Source organism: Salvelinus namaycush, chromosome 3 (genome assembly GCF_016432855.1).
Source record: "Salvelinus namaycush isolate Seneca chromosome 3, SaNama_1.0, whole genome shotgun sequence".
Classification (NCBI taxonomy): Eukaryota; Metazoa; Chordata; class Actinopteri; order Salmoniformes; family Salmonidae; genus Salvelinus; species Salvelinus namaycush.
This window is the reverse complement of record NC_052309.1, coordinates 43,320,117-43,341,548: the sequence shown is the minus strand read 5'-3', so window position 1 is coordinate 43,341,548 and position 21,432 is coordinate 43,320,117. Positions and strand designations below refer to the sequence as shown.

General features: G+C 39.8%; 1 protein-coding gene across 1 annotated transcript; it reads right to left on the bottom strand.

Annotated features, from left to right (window-relative positions):
• Positions 1–14,166: 14,166 nt before the first annotated feature.
• On the bottom strand, positions 14,167–21,211 carry LOC120044373 (H-2 class II histocompatibility antigen, A-Q alpha chain-like). The gene is made up of 4 exons (XM_038988999.1): positions 21,124–21,211; positions 16,358–16,633; positions 15,316–15,591; positions 14,167–14,507 (listed from the first exon to the last, which is right to left on the bottom strand). Exons 1-4 carry the CDS (start codon positions 21,191–21,193, stop codon positions 14,332–14,334), a joined length of 798 nt encoding a protein of 265 aa, XP_038844927.1. The 5' UTR covers positions 21,194–21,211; the 3' UTR covers positions 14,167–14,331.
• Between the last annotated feature and the right edge of the window lie 221 nt (positions 21,212–21,432).

Here is a 21,432-nt window from a genome sequence, read left to right as displayed (position 1 = left end):
TACTGCTTGGGTTTTGAAATTAGGTAGATTGATGAGAGAAAAAAAAGATTTGATCCATTTTAGAATAAGGCTGTAACGTAACAAAATGTGGAAAAAGTCAACGGGTCTGAATATATTCCAAATGCACTGTACATTAGACCATCGTATTTACCTACAATGGGAAACAAATGTGATGTTTAGTGTAATCATCCAATTCCCTGACACATTATAAGCACCCATCGAGCGCATCCTGACTGGTATGGCAACTGCTCGGCCTCCACTACAGAGGGTAGTGCGAACGGCCTAGTACATCACTGGGGCCAAGCTTCCTGCCATCCAGGACCTCTATACCAGGCGGTGTCAGAGGAAGGCCCTAAAAATTGTCAAAGACTCCAGCCACCCTAGTCATAGACTGTTCTCTCTGCTACCACACGGCAAGCGGTACCCCCCCCCCCCCCCCCCCCCCCACACACACATTGACTCTGTACCGGTACCCCCCTGTATATTGTCTCGCTATTGTTATTTTACTGCTGCTCATTAATTACTTGTTACTTTTATTTCTTATTCTTATCCATATATATTTTTTAACTGCATTGTTGGTTTGGGGCTCGTAAGTAAGCATTTCACTGTAAGGTCTACTTCAAATCAAATCTAATTTTATTAGTCACATGCGCCAAATACAACAGGTGTTGTATTCGGCGCATGTGACTAATAAAATTAGATTGATTTGAAGTGGTACACATCACCAAGTTCCTGCTGCACAACAACAATTACTTTCCCAGAGTACTCCAACTGATAAGACCTCAGATGCTCATCATACCAGGCACTTAGTGTCTTCACAATGAAGTTGACAATGAAACTTCACAATTACATTTTCCAAGATGACGATCTGAATTATCTCCACAGAGTCAGGTAGTCCACCAGTACGGCCATAAGGCAAGATCATACCGATACTGTATCTTGGACAATTGTACACGTTTGAGTAGGTTCCTTTTTTTAATGGATTCCCGTATTTCCACATGCAGCCCTTCTAAAGGCACTGAAGATACTTTGGTGACACAAATGGTAGGTTTCATTGCATTTCCTTGTAAGTGGTAAGCCATCATCAGTTGATACCTTGTTGCCAGACTCTGTAACACATTTTTTAAGTTGCTAGTGTGTGTGACAATACGCTTGAAAAAAACTATGTTTGGCCTCAAAGCGCATTGTCCATAATCCAACCAGAGGATCAAAGGCTTCAGTCAATCCAGGGTAATGTTCCAAAGAATGGTGTTTTGGGAACAACTTCACTTCAGGGAAAACGTCTAACAATCTATGAGTGTTCCAATATTTTTGAGTCAACGTAACAGATCGTTTCCTTGGTGTGGACAGGGGCCACAATAAGTTCCACAATGTCTTTTCACATCATGAGAATCTCCCATGCTGGCTCATCCAAAGGTATCCGTGGTCCTATTATGAGTGGCAATAACCTTATCAGGGCAATTCTCATGTGCGTTTCCTCCAATATTTCTTTGAGCAGCAAAGTTTTTTCAGACTGACTGAGGGTAGTTTGTTTAACATCATCTGCTTTGCACAGGAGAGACAAGTATATGGATGTCAGTGCGGACTGCAACTCTGATGGCACATTTGCCAGTACCCAATACACAGCTATTATTTTGTGCTTTTTCCAGGAAGTTCCAAGAGGGTTACAACACCTCAAAGTCATCAATATAAAGAACTATACAGATTCAACTCAACTCTTCTAGAGCATAAAAATGATTTTGCTTATAATGTTTACCATCATAGAATGACTCATAACTAGAGGTTGGATTTTGTTAATGCCTTCTCTGCAATGTCTTTGTTCGCCAGTAGGTCCTGCAGTTTCAATAGCAGAGTGCCAATTTCTTCAACAATTGTATTTGACACATCTTCCTGATGATTACAATCTAAACTTGTGTCCTCACTGTCATTGTACTCCGGCACAGAAGGGTCACAGACATATGGTTGAGCAATTAATTCATGTTGGTGTTGTCCAATAATATCTGCATTAAAATCACTGATTGAATGAGGATTGTGCTTTCTGCTTTTGTGCGTCACAAATGTGCCATATATATTTGTCCTAAAATCACATCCTTCAAATACACATTCTACTGTTTCATGTTTCTTTAGATGCGTGCCAACATGTTGAAAATAGTCCTTCTCAGTAGGATAATGGGTGCCACACACGTTGCACAAAAAATACAGAACTACTCCTGGCCCAAGTGTTTCCTCTTCTGTGTTCCATGTTTTGAAAGAGCAAGGGCAAGTTGAATGTAGACAAGGTATAGAATTTCCACAAGCAAATGTTCCATGCTGTAGTCTATAATGCTTCAGAAGAGCACCCTTAGAGGATGACACTGAATTGCAGACTGTACACTGCCATCTCATGGGTTGGTACCTAAGAAAAACAATAACCTTCAGTATCCACTCAAATCAATAGCCTAGGCAAAATACCCTATATTCACAAACTAGCAGTCTTAGATGGTAGCTAGTCCAATTTTGACTAAGCACCACTTACATTAGTCAAAAGCTACTTTTAAAGATGCCATATGTGAAGTTTGGCCACTGGTTCAGAAAGTGGCCAAAATGGCTGACGACAAAATTATATGGATTCAACTAAAGGTTGTAGCTAATTGAACTTAGACAGTAATTATGAATGTATTGAATGCTTATTGACCAATTCCTACCAAAGCGAGAGATTTAAAAAATATTTTGTCACCAACATTGCGGTCGGCATCTTTAATATTAAGGGTAATGATGACTGATTTTGCTAAATCCGTTTCATAATTATGATCCTACAGTTAGATGGTACAGTATATGTCATAAATTGTTTGCTAATTAGCCCACACAAGTGCAATTATTGAATGCAATATGCTGAGATGTACATACCTTTATGTTTCGAGATAATATGAATCAGCCACAATGCACATCTGTTAAAAGAAGAATATAGATGATTAACCCTAACCAATAACACATTATCAAGAACCTGCAACTACAACAAGTAGCTGCAAAGTGTGTGTCACAAAATTGATTCATTATTTACATATCCATCCATGCCAAAGACTCGGCTAACTGGACCTCACATAACAAGCATTCACCATTTCGCTACATATTTTTTTTATTAGGTAGCTAGCTAGGTGGGCCGGAACTGATTGAATCGTCCCGGAATCGGATGTCGGACTCGGCCCGGAATCAAAATGAATGACTGCCCAGAATCGGCCCAAGTACTTCGGGCCGTTTCCGTCTACTGGAATTCAACCGATTTTGCTGGCATCTCACCAGAATCCCCCCAGAATTGGCCCGATGCAAATGTAAATAATTGTATACAAAATTACCAGATTTAGTCATTTTAAATATTACTACTGTACATTTTATGCAGACAAATTATACCCATCCGCCCCCCCTAAAAAAATGTCAGAGGGAACACCGTACACCTTGTGACCGTGACAGTGTGCATGCACCTGGCCTGCCACAGGAGTCGCTACAGACCAAACCCTCCCCTAACTCGGACGACGCTGGGCCAATTGTGCGTCGCCACATGGGTCTCCAAGTCGCTGCCGGCACGGGTATCGAACTAGCATTTCGAACTAGCATTTTGTGCAAGTCGCTGCCGGCACGGGTATCGAACTAGCACTGCGATGCAATGCAGTGTCTTAGACCCCTGCGCCCCTCGGGAGGCTTCATCCACAAATTGCCTTGCACAAAGTATCAAAATACTAAAATACTAGGACTTTTAAAGAATTTAATTTAAATGTTAATTGTATTTTTTTGATCAAAGAAACAATGAGAAAATATGGGAAAATAAATAAATAATGAATAAAATATAAAGTATAATCATCTGCCAGAGAGTAGCCCCAATCGTCCCGAGACCCAAGTAATACATTTGGGCCAGATAACTCACACCGGAATCGGCCTGAGCCCCAAGTAATACATTTGGGCCAGATAACTCACACCGGAATCGGCCCGAGATCAATCCCCGCATCCTAGCCATAATTAATACTGCCTAAGGCGGCCCAGACTCGGGCCACATGATGTCGGCAGAGTCTGACTCTCAGCCGAGTGCCCCGACTCTCTGCCGGAATCGGTCCAGATCCACTGTGCTAGCTGGGAAGGCACCCCATTTTTTTTTAGTGTTTGTACACTCGCTCCATTTGATGAATGGAAATAGACATCCGCTTACAAAACACCAAGAAGTGTGCCTAATGACATTCAGTGATTGCAATTTATTAGGCCTACATTAATTGATTGACATATTTTTGTAACCTGAAACGTCAGGACACCTGAAATGGGGCTGAAACTGTCCTGGGAAAAAAGGGATAGTCACCCTCAATTTACTAGACTAGTCTACAATGTGTAGGCCTATTACCATGAACTTAAAATAGGCCTACCAGTAGCCAGTGATGTAGTGGTAAAATAATAGATGTGTCAACTCTGATTGTCGGTCGTGGTGAAAAAAGTAACGCAACCAAAACTTTCAATGCATTTTTCGGAAAAAGGTGGCTAAACTGCGTTTAGTTGGGTTTACCCTCCACTAGGCCTACACCACTACCGGTACCCTCTCAGCCTAGGCAATGTTACGCACATGAACACACGCAGAACAGGTAGCCTACATTCAATACAATACACAAGTTGAATCAAACCATGTTTACACCCTAGTTCATGAGTTGTACAAAATGCATGAGTTGAATGCTTGGAGTCTTCACAGATCATGTGACATAAAACACTACCTTTCTTTCCTTACACAGGTCCCAGAGTGGCCCAGCAATCTAAGGCACTGCATCTCAGTGCAAGAGGTTTCACTACAGTCCCTGGTTCAAATCCAGGCTGTATCACATCTGGCCATGATTGGGTGGCGCACAATTGGCCCAGCGTTGTCTGGGTTTGGCCGGGGTAGGCTGTCATTGTGAATAAGAATTTGTTCTTAACTGACTTGCCTGGTAAAATGAATGGCATTTATGACAGTTATTTGTAATTAATAAGTGTTTAACAATTGATTTAGAACATTGAACTTAAACGCTGTACGCTTTCTGGATGTTGGAGATCTTGGAAAATTAATTTAACTATACCTATGTAACATTTCATTATGTTTCACCATAAAAACAATTCTCATGGGCACACAAATCCAAAATAATTGATAGAAAATAATAAAGCTAAATAAATGGTCTACTTCTTCTGGCCAAAGACGGCACAGAGAGCACCGATACCCGTGCAACCGCCCCAGAAATTGCAAAAAACAAATCAAACAACGATCAATCAATCAAATTTAAAGCCCTTCCTACATCAGCTGATGTCACAAAGTGCTGTACAGAAACCCAGCCTAAAACTCCAAACAGCAAGCAATGCAGGTGTAGAAGCACGATAAATCAATGCATTGGAGCAAAGGCATAGTCTATTTTTTATCAAGGGTGCATGGCAAACAAATGACAAAAATGAGAAAGTACAAAGGAAAATGTATGCATTTAAAAGAGCTCAGCTGAGGCCGGAATTCAGCACTACTGAGTGGACAGTGCCATGGACAGAGAGACAGCTTGTGCAGCCACCTAGAAATAAATGGTTTAACCATAACAGAGAGGTGGGAGTATTATTCATATTTTCATTTAATTTGGAAGCTTTTATTTTCATATTTACCATTACATTTTAAACAAAGAACCAAAAGGTTCTATATAGAACCCCAAATAACAATTTTTTATAAGAGTATAGACTGACATATATAAAAATATTATTCATATTTTCTTCAACATACAAAGGACCTCATAAGATTCTTATAATATTTTTCCATATGGGTAAGCAATTCAGGCACGTGTAGCCTGGCATTTTCTATAAGATGTACAGTACATAATAACAATTTTGTGAGATGGTAGACCGATGCCCTCTCACATCGGAGAGACAGAGATGGTGATCTTGCTTATAGCTTATTTTTATGAACAACTTGCAGACATCTCCGCAGTACCTTCCACACACTCAACAGAATCCTCCATTTGAAAAAACTGAGCCCTTGAGGCAGGAGGCCACAGGTGTGAGCAATCAACTAATTAACAGTCAGTGCAATGGATCAGTTCACAATTAAAGGGACATTAAAGGGAGAATTAAAGGGACAACTCAGTCTACATTAAAACACAGGTAAAGGTTGGGCTGGTGAATAAAGACACATTAACCTTTACCGAACCTCAACCCCGTATCCGGGATCACCCCCCACCCCCCCCACACTGATTAGCATCGCTAGCATAGCGTCACAATTAAATAGTAGCATCTAAATATCATTAAATCACAAGTCCAAGACACCAAATGAAAGATACAGATCTTGTGAATAAAGCCACCATTTCAGATTTTTAAAATGTTTTACAGGGAAGACAAAATATGTAAATCTATTAGCTAACCACGTTAGCAAAAGACACCACTTTCCTAACTCCATCAGTTTCTTACTCCATCAGGTGCTATCACCAATTCGGCCAAATAAAGATATTGATAGCCACTAACCAAGAAAAAACCTCATCAGATGACAGTCTGATAACATATTTATTGTATAGGATAGGTTTTGTTAGAAAAATGTGCATATTTCAGGTATAAATCATAGTTTACAATTGCACCCACCATCACAACTCGACTAGAATAAATACAGAGAGCAACGTGTATTACCTAATTACTAATAATAAAACATTTCTTAAAAATACACAGCTCACAGCAATGGAAAGACACAGATCTTGTGAATTCAGACAATATTTCAGATGTTCTAAGTGTTTTACAGCGAAAACACAATAAATCGTTATATTAGCATACCACATATGCAAACGTTACCCGACCATTGATTCAAGCCAAAGAGAGCGATATCGTTATCATCGCCAAAATATATTAATTTTTTCACTAACCTTCTCAGAATTCTTCCGATGACACTCCTGTAACATCATATTACAACATACATATAGAGTTTGTTCGAAAATGTGCATATTTAGCCACAAAAAAACGTGGTTATACAATGACAATACTAGCAAAACTAGCCTGAAAATGTCGGTCGCCATCTTTCACAGTGATCTTGTCTCATGGATAACTATTCATAAACTTGACTAAAAAAATATAAGTTGGACAGCTATCGAAAGACAAATTAGTTCTTAATGCAATCGCTGAATTACATTTCTAAAATTATCCTTACTGTGCAATACAGGGTTCGCCAAGCGAAGCTATACCAAACAAAATGGCGGAATATGCGTTTAAAATTTTTCGACAGAACAACGATTTATCATCTTAAATATTTCTTACTATGAGGTGATCTTCCATCAGAATCTTGGGCAATGTATCCTTTCTTGGGTCTAATCTTCTTTTGGTCGAAAGATGTCCTCTGTCCGTCGAAATGCCCACTAACGTTCGACCGGGACCCCGAAACGTGCCCGGCGCTTCAAAGAGCATCACATAGAAATGCCTCAAAATCGCACTAAACGGATATAAATTGCTATAAAACGGTTTAAATTAACTACCTTATGATGTTTTTAACACCTATAACGAGTAAAAACATGACCGGCGCTATATTACTGGCTAAACCAAGGCTTGGAAAAAGGCCAGTCCGACGTCCTTCTTGCGTTGAGCGCAGGGTCCAAAAGAATGCTACTTCCGGTATTTGGTGATTTATAGAGGCCCTGATTGCGCAATCGACTCCATTCAAATTGTCACCACTTACTGACATCTAGAGGAAGGCGTGGGCAGTGTTTGTATCCTCATAGGATTTACAGGGACTTTAAAACTGATCTGGAACCAGAGGCCAAGATTTCTGAAATCTCACTCACTGGGAGGAAAAGTGCTGTAGAATGAGTTCTGTTTCACTCAGAGACATAATTCAAACGGCTATAGAAACTAGAGAGTGTTTTCTATCCAATAATAACAATAATATGCATATTGTACGAGCAAGAATTGAGTACTAGGCAGTTTAATCTGTAGAGCAAATTATGCTAATGCAAAACAGCACCCCCTATAGTGGCAAGAAGTTTTAAGGGTTTGGTTGGTAAAGGGTAAGTTTAAGATTTTGGCTAGTCAGGCTGTCAATGGGATGCTAGTCAGAAAAGTCCCCTTAGTCTGTCCCTTCCCAGCTCAAGCAGTTAAATCCACAGTCAGTAAGATTTCCAGTTGTTTATGGTTCATTCCAACAATTCCTCCTTTATTTAGAAGAATATGGCTTTGAACCTTACTAGATTATTACAACTGACCTACAGTATTACTCCATGGTCTATGTTTTGTTGAAATGCAATAATGTAATAGAAAAAAAATGTGACATGTTATCAAGTACTGCAGAGCATTTGCTATAGACGTAAAACAAATCAAGTGAAGGAGAACTTCCAGTTGTTAGTGAATTGTTATAATCACCCATAAACATCTCTACTGTGTCGTCGATCCGAGTAGCGTATGGCTTGCATAACACATCCATATCTGCTCTCCTCCTGGGGATCTCATCTGGGTCCTCATTCCACTTTTCTGCAGATATCACTCCCAATGCTGTGTATCCTGTCCACCTCTCTGTGGTGCTGTTGTACTGAGCCACCATGATCTTGTTAAAATGATGCTCTAAAATATACTCCATATCATGTAAATCTCTGGAGCTAAACCTACACCATACATCATTGTATGCAAAATCTTCATCTGAGGAATGAACTATAATAACAGAAAAAGGACATGTAAAAGTATTTTTTAATAGACAGATTTGAAGAGTTATGCACACTTCAGAAATGTAATTATTAGGATATATCTGGCCGCCAGCCCATTAAATGCCCCCCTGAAGAAATTGGTCCAAAAATAATTTGTGCAGCCCTCCATTGAATTTCAAAATCCCTATGTGGCTCTCGAGCCAGAATTATTGCCCATCCTTGTTTTATAGTGTGTAAATTACTAGCATATAACTAGCCATACAAATGTGTTGTTTCATTGCAAGAATATGGGACAAATGTAAAACACTTTGGCCTAGATTCAATCAGATCAAGCCTTAATTAACCGCCGATTGCAGACACATGCATAGCATATGTTTTAGCGGTGTTGGAGGTGGAACTGCCTTGGAGTCATTATTAAATCGTTGAGCAGCTACTCTTGCGATCATTGTCAAGAAGCCACACCCACCCCAATCGCGTTAGAAGTTCAGAACGGGAAAGTGAAGGCTAACGGAATAATTACACTCAAAGTGAAAAATTATTAAACGAAATAATGAGGATTTCTATAATCCTAATCGACGTGTAGATTATGCCTAAATCTCACATTCCAGTGTTCGAATTTGTAAAGAAGGCTGCATGGGATTTCTGTTAATGCGACTCCGTTCAGCCAATTGCAATGTCCACTTTCTTTCACTGTTGAAAAGCAATAAAATCTCATTTGGATTATGATTGTTTGAACTCACCCACTTCAGACAGAGAGGAGAAGAGGAGCAGCAGGTGGATGGAGAAGCAATTCAGCACATACATGATCAAGTCTCAGAGTTAGAACTTTTCAACTGTGAAACAACACTGAGGAAACTAAAGCTATGTTTCAAAAACCACCCTTTTAAACAGCTGGGAAACTTCCGTTTTGAACTCAGCAGGACCGTTGCCAACCTGGACTCAGGGGTAGACGTAACATAGTAGATGTAAATCCGGACACGCCAATTAGTATGGTATGTTACGGTATGTATTAAGTTTTGGCTGTTCTTCATCCATTTTGTATATGATATGTTATGGATTACAATTCCTTTGATATGTTACGAATTGCAATTCATACAATATGTTACGAATTGCAATTCATACAAAAGGTGTAGACCTTACAGTGAAATGCTTATTTACGAGCCCCCAACCAACAATGCAGTTTCAAAAAATACAATTATTTTAACAATTTGCTAAACGTATTATATGTTACTTATTCCAATTTGTTTTGGATAACGTTCGCAAGGAAGCTAGGTGACTAACGCCAACGTTAGCTAGGTGACTAACATTGGCTGGGCTAAGGTTTGGGTTAAGGTTAGGGTTAATTAAGGTAAGGTTTAGGAGTTAGGTTAAAGTGGCGCTGTATGATGCAACTTTTAAAGGAGAAACCACTGTATGTAGATATTCCATAAAAAAATCAGCCATTTCCAGCTACAATAGTCATTTACAACATTAACAATGTCTACACTGTATTTCTGATCAATTTGATGTTATTTTAATGGACAAAAATGTGATTTTCTTTCAAAAACAAGGACATTTCTAAGTGACCCCAAACTTTTGAACGGTAGTGTACATCAAAAGGTGCCATGTTATGGGCAAAGACACAAAACATCCACATCAAATTAAGTATTTTTCTTGATTTAATAACATGGAAAACAACCACTTTTGTGCAGTATTAATTGACCATCCATACAAACCACTTAATGTAAATGTACATTACTGTGTTGTACATAGGCTGGTCATCTAGGTTTGTACCTGAAGACTTTCCATCGCCATGAAGAAAAACAATGCACAATACAGTAATTCAGCAATTGAGTACATTGAGACATAAAGTGGTTTGTGATGATGTGGCTCAGTTGGTGGAGCAGCGGCATGCAATTCTAAGGTTGTGGGTTCGATTCCAATAGGGCACTGGGCCTTTACTAGTCCTGTATTAGCATACCTATATAGACCTCTTTACTGCATTCATTTCAAGAACCATACTCTTTCACTTCCTAAAACCTTCCCTTTAGGTGAATCCCCATGGCCACTGTTAGTAAATACTGTACGTTGATTCAGAGATAGCAGATAAAATTAAATAAAGGTTACATAAAAATAAAACAGTTAAACTTACTGTAGTATTTACTATGGCAAATCTGTGGATGGGGGAGAGAATCAACATAAACATGTTTACTTCTCAGAGTTAGTTCCCCTCTGAGCTTTGGAAAACTGCAAGGGGAGGCACCAGTCTCGTGAAGGTGGAGGAGATAGTTTCATGAGATTTCGGGAAGCTAAAAATGTCACTAAAAATCCCCTAATGTACAAAACTTAATTCAGGAACATACTTTTAACTCACTGCACACCTCAAAAAGAGGGTCCTGTTTGTTACTGTTAAATTCACAAAGTAGATTTCCCAGAGAGGAAGCCACCAATTGAAATCCAGAAAGTATCCATGAGGCCAAATCTAATCCGAACAAATGTAATCGAGGGCGAATATTATTATATTAATACATGGAGGACAGCACTTGCAACCATTCTCCATCAATGAACTTGCTTCGAATTAAGACAGAAACATAACAAAGAAATGGGAAAAGAGAACAAACAAACACTCCACCGCAAAATACTGGATGACTCAGCACACACAGTGGGACTGCAGTTTTGTTATTAACACCCTCATCCAGGATACACTGCTGTGTAATGTAATGCACTGTTGAAAGTTCAGTACTTTCAAACCTCGCTCACACAAAAAGCCCGACACATAATTAAATTAATTCCAGAAAAAAACATAGCAGTGGTCAAATGTTTTTTGTAAGTCAGAACATTTACATTTGAATAAGCTTCGGAATGTACAGTACTAGTCAAAAGTTTGGACACACCTACTCATTCAAGGGTTTTTCTTTATATTTACTATTATCTACATTGTAGAATAATAGTGAAGACATCAAAACTATGAAATAACACATATGAAATCATGTAGTAACCAAAAAAGTATGAAACAGATTCTTCAAAGTAGCCAGCCTTCGCCTTGATAACAGCTTTGCACACTCTTGGCATTCTCTCAACCAGTTTCATGAGGTAGTCACCTGGAATGCATTTAAATTAGCAGGTGTGCCTTGTTAATTTGTGGAATTTCTTTCCTTCTTAATGCGTTTGAGCCAATAAGTTGTGTTGTGACAAGGTAGGGGTGGAATACAGAACATAGCTCTATTTGGTAAAAGACCAAGTCCATATTATGGCAAGAACAGCTCAAATAAGCAAAGAGAAATGACAGTCCATCATTAATTTAAGACTTGAAGGTCAGTCAATACAGAACATTTCAAGAACTTTGAAAGTTTCTTCAAGTGCAGTCGGAAAAACCATCAAGCGCTATGATGAAACTGGCTCTCATGAGAACCGCCACAGGAAAAGAAGACCCAGAGTTACCTCTGCAGCAGAGGATAAGTTCATTAGTTCCCCGCCTCAGAAATTGCAGCCCAAATAAATGCTTCACAGAGTTCAAGTAACAGATACATCTCAACATCAACTGTTCAGAGAAGACTGTGTGAATCAGGCCTTCATGATTGAATTGCTGAAAAGAAACCACTACTAAAGGACACCAATAAGAAGACGAGACTTGCTTGGGCCAAGAAACATGAGCAATGGACGTTAGACCAGTGGAAATCTGGTCTGATGAGTCCAAATGTGAGATTTTTGGTTCTAACCGACGTGCCTCTGTGAGACGCAGAATAGGTGAACGGATGATCTCCGCATGTGTGGTTCCCACCGTGAAGCATGGAGGAGGAGGTGTGATGGTGTGGGGGTGTTTTGCGTGTGACACTGTCAGTGATTATTTAGAAGACACTCTTAACCAGCATGGTTACCACATCTGGTTTGGGCTTAGTGGGACAATGACTCAACACACCTCCAGGCTGTTTAAGGCTTATTTGACCAAGAAGCAGAGTGATGGGAGTGCTGCATCAGATGACCTGGCCTCCACCATCACCCGACCTTAACCCAATTGAGATGGTTTGTGATGAGTTGGACAGCAGAGTGAAGGAAAAGCAGCCAACAAGTGCTCAGCGTATGTAGGAACTCCTTCAAGGCAGTTGGAAAAGCATTCCGGGTGAAGCTGGTTGAGAGAAGGCCAAGAGTGTGCAAAGATGTCATCAAGGCTAAGGGTGGCTACTTTGAGAATCTCAAATATTATATATATATATATTTATATTTATTTATTTATTTGTTTAACACTTTTTTGGTTACTACAAGAAAAAACCCTTGAATGAGTAGGTGTGTCCAAAATTTTGACAGGTACTGTATCTGTAATGAATATAGATGTAGATTCACGCGCAGGGTGGGACAGATGCTTAAGGCCCGGGGGCAGTATTCGGTAGTTCGGATAACTGACGTGCCCAAAGTAAACTGCCTGTTACTCAGGCCCGGAAGCTAGGATATGCATATAATTGGTAACATTGGATAGAAAACACTCTGAAGTTTCTAGAACTGTTAAAGTAATGTCTGTGGGTATAAGAGAACTGATATGGCAGGTGAAAACCCAAGGAGAATCCATCCAGAATTATTTTTTTTGAGTTCACAGGCCATTCCAATGCTTGTCTATGGGATATTCAAAGGAATTCCTCCCAGATTGCAGTTCCTATGGTTTCCACTAGATGTCAACAGTCTTTAGAAAGGCACTTCGTTATTTATCTCCGGTATTGAACATACTACATTCCGTCTTAAATTTAATCATTTATTTACATATTAGGGTACCTGACGATTGATTAGAAATGTTGTTTGACTTGTTTGGACAAAGTTTACCGGTAACTTTTGGGATTCCTTTGTCTGCATGTTGAACGAGTGGAACGGGTGGATTACTGAATCAAACGCGCCAACTAAACTGACTTTTTTGGGATTTAAAGAATGACTTCATGTAACAAAACTACCATTTGTTGTGTAGCTGGGACCCTTGGCATTGCAAACAGAGGAAGATCTTCAAAGGTAAGTGATTTATTTTATTGCTATTTCTGATTTTTGTGAAGCCTCTGCTTGTTTGGAAATGTTTTTAATGCTGGTGTATGCGGGGCGCTGTCCTGAGATAATCGCATTGTATGCTTCCGCCGTAAAGCCTTTTTGAAATATGACAACGCGGTTGGATTAACAAGAAGTTAAGCTTTTAAACGATGTAAGACACTTGTATTTTCATGAATGTTTAATATTACAATTTTTGTATTTTGAAATTTGCGCTGTGCAATTTCACCGGATGTTGTCGTGGTGGGGCGCTAGTGTCCCACCTAGCCCAAAGAGGTTATTAAGCCTTCGCAGAAGGCAGGAATCGTGGTCACAGGCAGGCAATGGTCAAACACAGGTAGGCAGTCAAAAACAAACAATACCTCACAACCATACAAACAGAAAGACCTGAACTAAATAGGGAGCTGATGAGACCAGGTGAGAAATGATCACAGGAGAAATCAATGAACAAAAATGAAAGATAGGGCTAAGTTCAAGAACACAAAGAAAAAGAACACAAGGTTGACTAAGAAAAGAAAAGCAGAACCTTACAGTATCTCCCAATTTATTTATTTCTTATTCTAAAAAATACAACTAACCTTCTACACTTTTTCAAATAGACAGAAATCAACAGCGAGTAATGGCGTACAGTGTTGACTGTGATTTACCAATATTGTGCAGAATGTAATGTGATGATTATGACACTTAATTGCTTCAATCGTAATGGCTAGATCTCTCTAGTCCAGTGCCTCACTTCCCATCTTTTTTCCTGAGACTCAGTGGCTCTCTTTCCTTTGTAGATGAAGAATATTCCAGTAGCCACCCCCAGCAGCCCAAGAGTGAGGCCCACTCCACAGAATACAGCAGGACCAGGACCAGCACTGGACCCACTGACCTTATATTCTGGAAGACAAGATGTGTCACCAGAATCAGCACAATACACAACCACTCATCACACACTGCCTTGGAATGGCTTGTTTCAGGTCTCAATTTCAGAGTTGTTTGAGTTCCTTCTTAAGGTTTAATATTAAAGTAAATATACTGAACAAAAATATAAACGCAACATAAAAGACTCCAGACATTTTCCACTTTTGTCCACAAATTTCATTACATCCCTATTAGTGAGCATTTCGCTTTGCCAAGATAATCCATCCACCTGACTGGTGTGGCATATCAAGAAGCTGATTAAACAGCATGATCATTAGGTGCACCTAGTTCTTGGGACAATAAAAGGTCACTCTAAAAGGTCACTCTAAAATGTGCAGTTTTGTCACACAACACAATGCCATAGATGTCTCAAGTTCTGAGGGAACATGCAGTTGGCATGCTGACTGCAAGAATGTCCACCAGAACTGTTGCCAAATCATTTAATGTTAATTTCTCTGCCATAAGCCACCTCCAACGTAATTTTTGAGAATTTAGTGTCTGTCCAACCGGTCTCACAACTGCAGATCACATGTAACCACGCCAACCCAGGACCTCAACATCCGGCTTCTTCCCTGGCGGGATCGTCTAAGACCAGCCACCCGGACACATCTGATTGGCTGGGCCTGGCTCCCCAGTGGGTGGGCCTATGGCCCACCCACTAATGAATTTATTTCAATTGACTAATTTTCTTATATGAACTGTAACTCGTTGAAATTGTTGCACGTTGCGTTTATATTTTTGTTCAGTATAGAACCATGTACAAAAATATTATGTCCTCTCTCACCCCTGGTTTTGGGGTCCTTCAGGGCTGTGTGCGCCACAGCGCAGATGTAGACGTCTTCCTTTTGTGGGGTGAAACTCAGCCTGGAGAACTGGTGGAACGTTCCATCTTTATTAGGATAGTAACGACTGAGAGATAATCCCTCAGTCACCTCCATTCCATTCTTGGTCCAGTTGACTTTGACAGGCGGGGGAAAGAAATCATTCACAAAGCAGATGAGGGTGTTCTCCACTCCCAGTTCCACCTCATCCCTGGGGTAGATGGTGCTCTCAGGGGCATCTGGAGGGCAACAAAAGCCTGAAACTGTATTCACTCAAAAATTGAAGTTTGTCAGACTTTCGAAATGTCAGGGCCTATTGTCCCATTCATTTGGGATTAAGGCAGATACTGTACATAGACCTACTCAAAAGATAGCATATTTGGTATTTGGTATTTTATTAGGATCCCCATTAGCTGTTGCGAAGCAGCAGCTACTCTTCCTTGGGTCCACACAAAACATGAAACATTACATAATAAAGAACATTAATAGACAAGAACAGATCAAGGACAGAACTACATCCATTTAAAAAAAGGCACACGTAGCCTACATATCAACACATAATGTACACACAAACAATCTATGTCAAATAGGGGAGAGGCGTTGTGCTGTGAGGTGTGTGCTGTGAGGCTTTATCTTTTTTTTTTTTAACCAGGTTTGCTGTTCATTTGAGCAATATGAGATGGAACTGTACGCTTTCTTGAGTTTGTTCTGGATTTAGGGACTGTGAAAAGACCCTTGGTGGCATGTGTGGTGGGGTAAGTGTGTGTCAGGGCTGTGTGTAAGTTTGGGATTTTCAACTCATTAATGTTTCTTATAAAAAGAAGAAGTGATGCAGTCAGTCTCTCCTCAACCTTTAGCCAAGAGAGACTGGCATGCATAGTATATGACATTAACTCCGCTTGACAGACCACTCTGACAAAGATTGATTTTGGAGACGCACAAATCATATTGAATCACTGATTATTTATCAGTTTATGTGAGACATTCCCATCAATCTTCACTTACCTTTGAATTTTGGTATTCTCGGTTCAGACAGTTTGCCCCATGCGATGCTGTTTTTGCACCAAACTCTGCTAATGGTAGCATATTCACAAGCCCTTTCTTTATCCTCTGGTGTAATAGATATGAATGTAGGTAATGTAAACACTACATCTGCTATTAGACATGTATTACTGTTTTTATTGAAGTCACCATAGAAGACTTCATCTCCATCAATCTCAAGTCCCACCGCAGGATCACTTGACTCAAAGCATCCGTAGATAAAGTGAATTTCATGATGAACTGAAATGGGGGAAAACACATTACTTCAAATTAATCAACTGAGGTTTATATAATTTATCCAGGATGGTAATATCTACACAACCGGTCAAAAGTTTTAGAACACATACTCATTCAAAGGTTTTTCTACATTTTTTACTATTTTCTACATTGTAGAATAATAGTGAAGACATCAAAACTATGAAATAACACATATGGAATGATGTAGTATCCAAAGAAGTGTTAAACAAATCAAAATATATTTTATATTTGACATTCTTCAAATAGCTACCCTTTGCCTTAATGAAAGCTTTGCACACTCTTGGCATTCTCTCAACCAGCTTCACCTGGAATACTTTTCCAACAGTCTTGAAATAGGTCCCACATATGCTGAGTACTTTTTGGCTTCTTTTCATTCACTCTGCAGTCCGACTCATCCCAAACCATCTCAATTTGGTTGAGGTCAGGGGATAGTGGAGGCCAGGTCATCTGATGCATCACTCTCCTTCTTGGTAAAATAGCCCTTACACAGCCTTGAGGTGTGTTCGTTCATCCATATATTTATATGTCATATTCTTATTCCATCCCTTTACTTAGATTTGTTTGTATTAGGTAGTTGTTGTGGAATTGTTAGATTACTTGTTAGATATTACTGCACTGTCGGAACTAGAAGCACAAGCATTTTGCTACACTTGCATTAACATCTGCTAACCATGTGTATGTGACCAATACAGTTTCATTTGATTTGATGTGTTGGGTCGTTGAAAAACAAATGATAGACCCACTAAGCCCAAACCAGATGGGATGGCGTATCGCTGCAGAATGCTGTGGTGGCCATGCTTGTTAAGTGTGCCTTGAATTCTAAATAAATCACAGACAGTGTCACCAGCAAAGCACCCCCACACCATAACACCTCCTCCTCCATGCTTTACGGTTGTCACGTCTGCTCCCGCTCCCCCTCTCCGGTGCTCGAGGTCATCAGTTCACTCATCATTACGCACACCTACCACCGTCGTTATGCGCGCCTGCACTTAATTTTGTGACTCACCTGGACACCATCACGTCATTTACCTCCCCTATATCTGTCACCTCCTCAGTTTCATTCCCGAGTCAGCATTGATGTTGTTATGTTTCTCCTGTCCAGACGCTGTTCTTGTTTTGTTTCATGTCTATTTATTATTAAATCCACACCCTGTACCTGCACCTCATCTCCCAGCATCTGTCAATACGGAACTGTTACAGAATGCTGACTCCACAATTGGAGGCATCAGGGATGTTTTTTTAATTTTATTATCATTTTCGGGGGGTGACGTCGGGTCCGGGTGCCGCTACCGACGCAATCGGGGATACCTCAGCTGGCTTGTCAGGCTCCCACGCCTGACAAGCCAGCTGGTACTGTCATGTCTGCTCCCGCGCCCCCTCTCCAGTGCTCGAGGTCATCAGTTCACTCATCATTACACACACCTGCCACCATCGTTACGCGCACCTGCGCTTAATTATCGGACTCACCTGGATTTACCTCCCCTATATCTGTCACTTTCATTCCGGAGTCAGCATTAATGTTGTTGTGTTTTTCTGTCCAGCCGCTGTTATTGTTTTGTTTCAAGTCTATTTATTATTAAATCCACACCCTGTACTTGCTTCTCGTCTCCCAGCGTCTGTCGTTATGGAAGCGTTACAACGGTGGGAAATACACATGCGGAGATCATCCGTTCACCTACAGTGCGTTTCACAAAGACACGGCGGTTGGAACCAAAAATCTCCAATTTGGACTCCAGAACAAAGGACAAATTTCCACCAGTCTAATGTCCATTGCTCATGTTTCTTGGCATAAGCAAGTCTCTTTAGTAGTGGTTTCTTTGCAGCAGTTTGACCATGAAGGCCTGATTCACACAGTCTCCTCTGAACAGTTGATATTGAGATGTATCCCTGACAAGGTAAAGATCTGTTGTTCTGCCCCTGAACAAGGCAGTTAAAACCTTTTCTCAATAGGGGGTGCTGTTTGCACTTTGTAAAAATTTCGTTCCCAAATTAAACTGCCTCGTACTCAATTCTTGCTCGTACAATATGCATATTATTATTACTATTGGATAGAAAACACTCTCTAGTTTCGAATACCGTTTGAATTATTTCTCTGAGTGAAACAGAACTCATTCTGCAGCACACTTCCTGTCAGGAAGTGAGATTTCTGAAATCGAGGTCTCTGTTCTAGGGTCAGTTTATAAATTCCCATGTAAGCTATGGGGCTACATGCACTGCATACGCCTTCCCCTAGGTGTCAGTAAGCGGTGAGAATTTGAATGGAGTGGATTGCACCATCTGGGGCACTATAAAAGCTCTTGGAACGGAAGGTCCGACCTTTTCAACGGGGGGCCTGACGCAGGAGGGACATCACCATGGCGTCCTGAAAAGCTTTCGTTTTAGCAGTTCTATATCTCCGGCTCTGATTTAATTTGATTTTTGTCTTAAAAACTTCATAAGGTAGTTAATTTAAACTGACTTATAGCAGTTTATATCAGTTTATTGCGATTTTCTGGAATTTCTTTGTCACGTGCTATCGCGCGTTGGACACCTCTCCGGCACATGGCTAGCGTTAGCGGCTAATTCTACAGGAGAAGAGGACATCTTTCAACCAAAAGACGATTGTTCTGGACAAAGGACACCTTGGCCAAGATTCTGATGGAAGCTCATCAAATAGTAAGAAGTCTTTATGCTGTTAATTCGTATTTATGTTGAAGAACGTTAAACAATAATTCCGCCATGAATTTCGGTGCGGTATCGCTTTAGCGCACGCTGTATGTCGTAGTAACGTTAATTTAAAAAATCTAACACAGCGGTTGCATTAAGAACTAATGTATCTTTCATTTGCTGTCCAACCTGTATTTTTTAGTCAAGTTTATGATTAGTTATCGATTAGATTCCGGCGCCTCTCCAAGATGGCGCCGGACAGATTGCTTGAAGTTTCACATTGTATAACCACGATTTGTGCCGCTACATATGCACATTTTCGAACAAACCCTATATGCATTGTGTAATATGATGTTACAGGACTGTCATCTGAAGAAGTTTATGAAGGTTAGTCAAAAATTATATATCTTTTGCTTGCTTGTTACGATCGCTAACCTTTGCTGCTGGTAAATGGCTTGTGTTTCTGGCTATTGTGGTAAGCTAATATAATGCTATATTGTGTTTTCGCTGTAAAACACTTAAAAAATCTGAAATATTGGCTGGATTCACAAGATCTTTGTCTTTCATTTGCTGTACGCTGTGTATTTTTCAGAAATGTTTTATGATGAGTATTTAGGTAATTCACGTTGCTCTCTGTAGTTATTCTAGTCGCTTTGGTGAGAGTTGTGATGGTGGCTGCAATGTAAAACTATGATTTATACCTGAAATATGCAAATATTTCTAACAAAACATATGCTATACAATAAATATGTTATCAGACTGTCATCTGATGAAGTTGTTTCTTGGTTAGTGGCTATTTATATCTTTATTTGGTCGAATTTGTGATAGCTACCTATGCAAGAAAAAAATGGTGGAGTAAAAAAGTTGTGTCTTTTGCTAACGTGGTTAGCTAATAGATTTACATATTGTGTCTTCCCTGTAAAACATTTTAAAAATCAGAAATGATGGCTGGATTCACAAGATGTGTATCTTTCATCTGGTGTCTTGGACTTGTGATTTAATGATACTTAGATGCTAGTATTTACTTGTGACGCTATGCTAGGCTATGCTAGTCAGCTTTTTTACTGATGGGGGTGCTCCCGGATCCGGGATTGTGTGGAAGTAGAAGTTAACCCACTGTTCCTAGGCCATCATTGAAAATAATAATTTGTTCTTAACTTGCCTAGTAAAATAAAAAAATACAACTTCTGAGGCTGGTAACTCTAATGAACTTATCCTCTGCAGCAGAGGTAACTCTGGAGCTTCCATTCCTGTGGCAGTCCTCATGAGAGCAAGTTTTATCAATGCACTTGATGGTTTTTGTGACTTCACTTTCCAAGTTCTTGAAATGTCCGGTATTGACTGACCTTCATGTCTTAAAGTAATGATGGACTGTCGTTTCTCTTTGCTTATTTGAGCTGTTCTTGCCACAATACACAACTGATTGGCTCAAATGCATTAAGAAGGAAAGAAATTCCACAAATGAACTTTTAAGAAGAAACACCTGTTAATTGAAATGCATTCCAGGTGACAACCTTATGAAGCTGGTTGAGAGAATGCCAAGAGTGTGCAAAGCTGTCATCAAGGCAAAGGGTGGCTATTTGAAGAATCTCAAATATAAAATATATTTTGATTTGTGTAACACTTTTTTGGTTACTACATGATTCCATATGTGTTATTTCATAGTTTTGATGTCTTCACTATTATTCTACAATGTAGAAAATAGTAAAAATAAAGAAAAACCCTTGAACGAGTGCGTGTTCTAAAACTTTTGACCGGTAGTGTATATCAAACATGAACAAAGGCATTTACACTAGTACAGCATAAAACATAAATCAAACTCTTACTTTCTGCAGAAGTGCAAACGGCTCCAGTGAGAATCAGAATAATCACAGAGTAGTTCATCTCGAAGCTCATCTGTGTGTTTGAGAGAGTGCTGCAGAATCTAACTCTTTCAGTCTCTGATGGGAAGCTCTGAAAAGGAGGAAACTACAAATGTGTCGTTTCTGCTTTTCTAATTCCTTTCATTCTTATGTGACCACACACCAAACTTATACACCCAGGCTAAGTTAAATACTGTTGTGGAAAATCACCACTAAGGACTCAAACTCAAAATAAATGAAGCAATCTTTATTAACGCAAGGAGAGGTTCACAA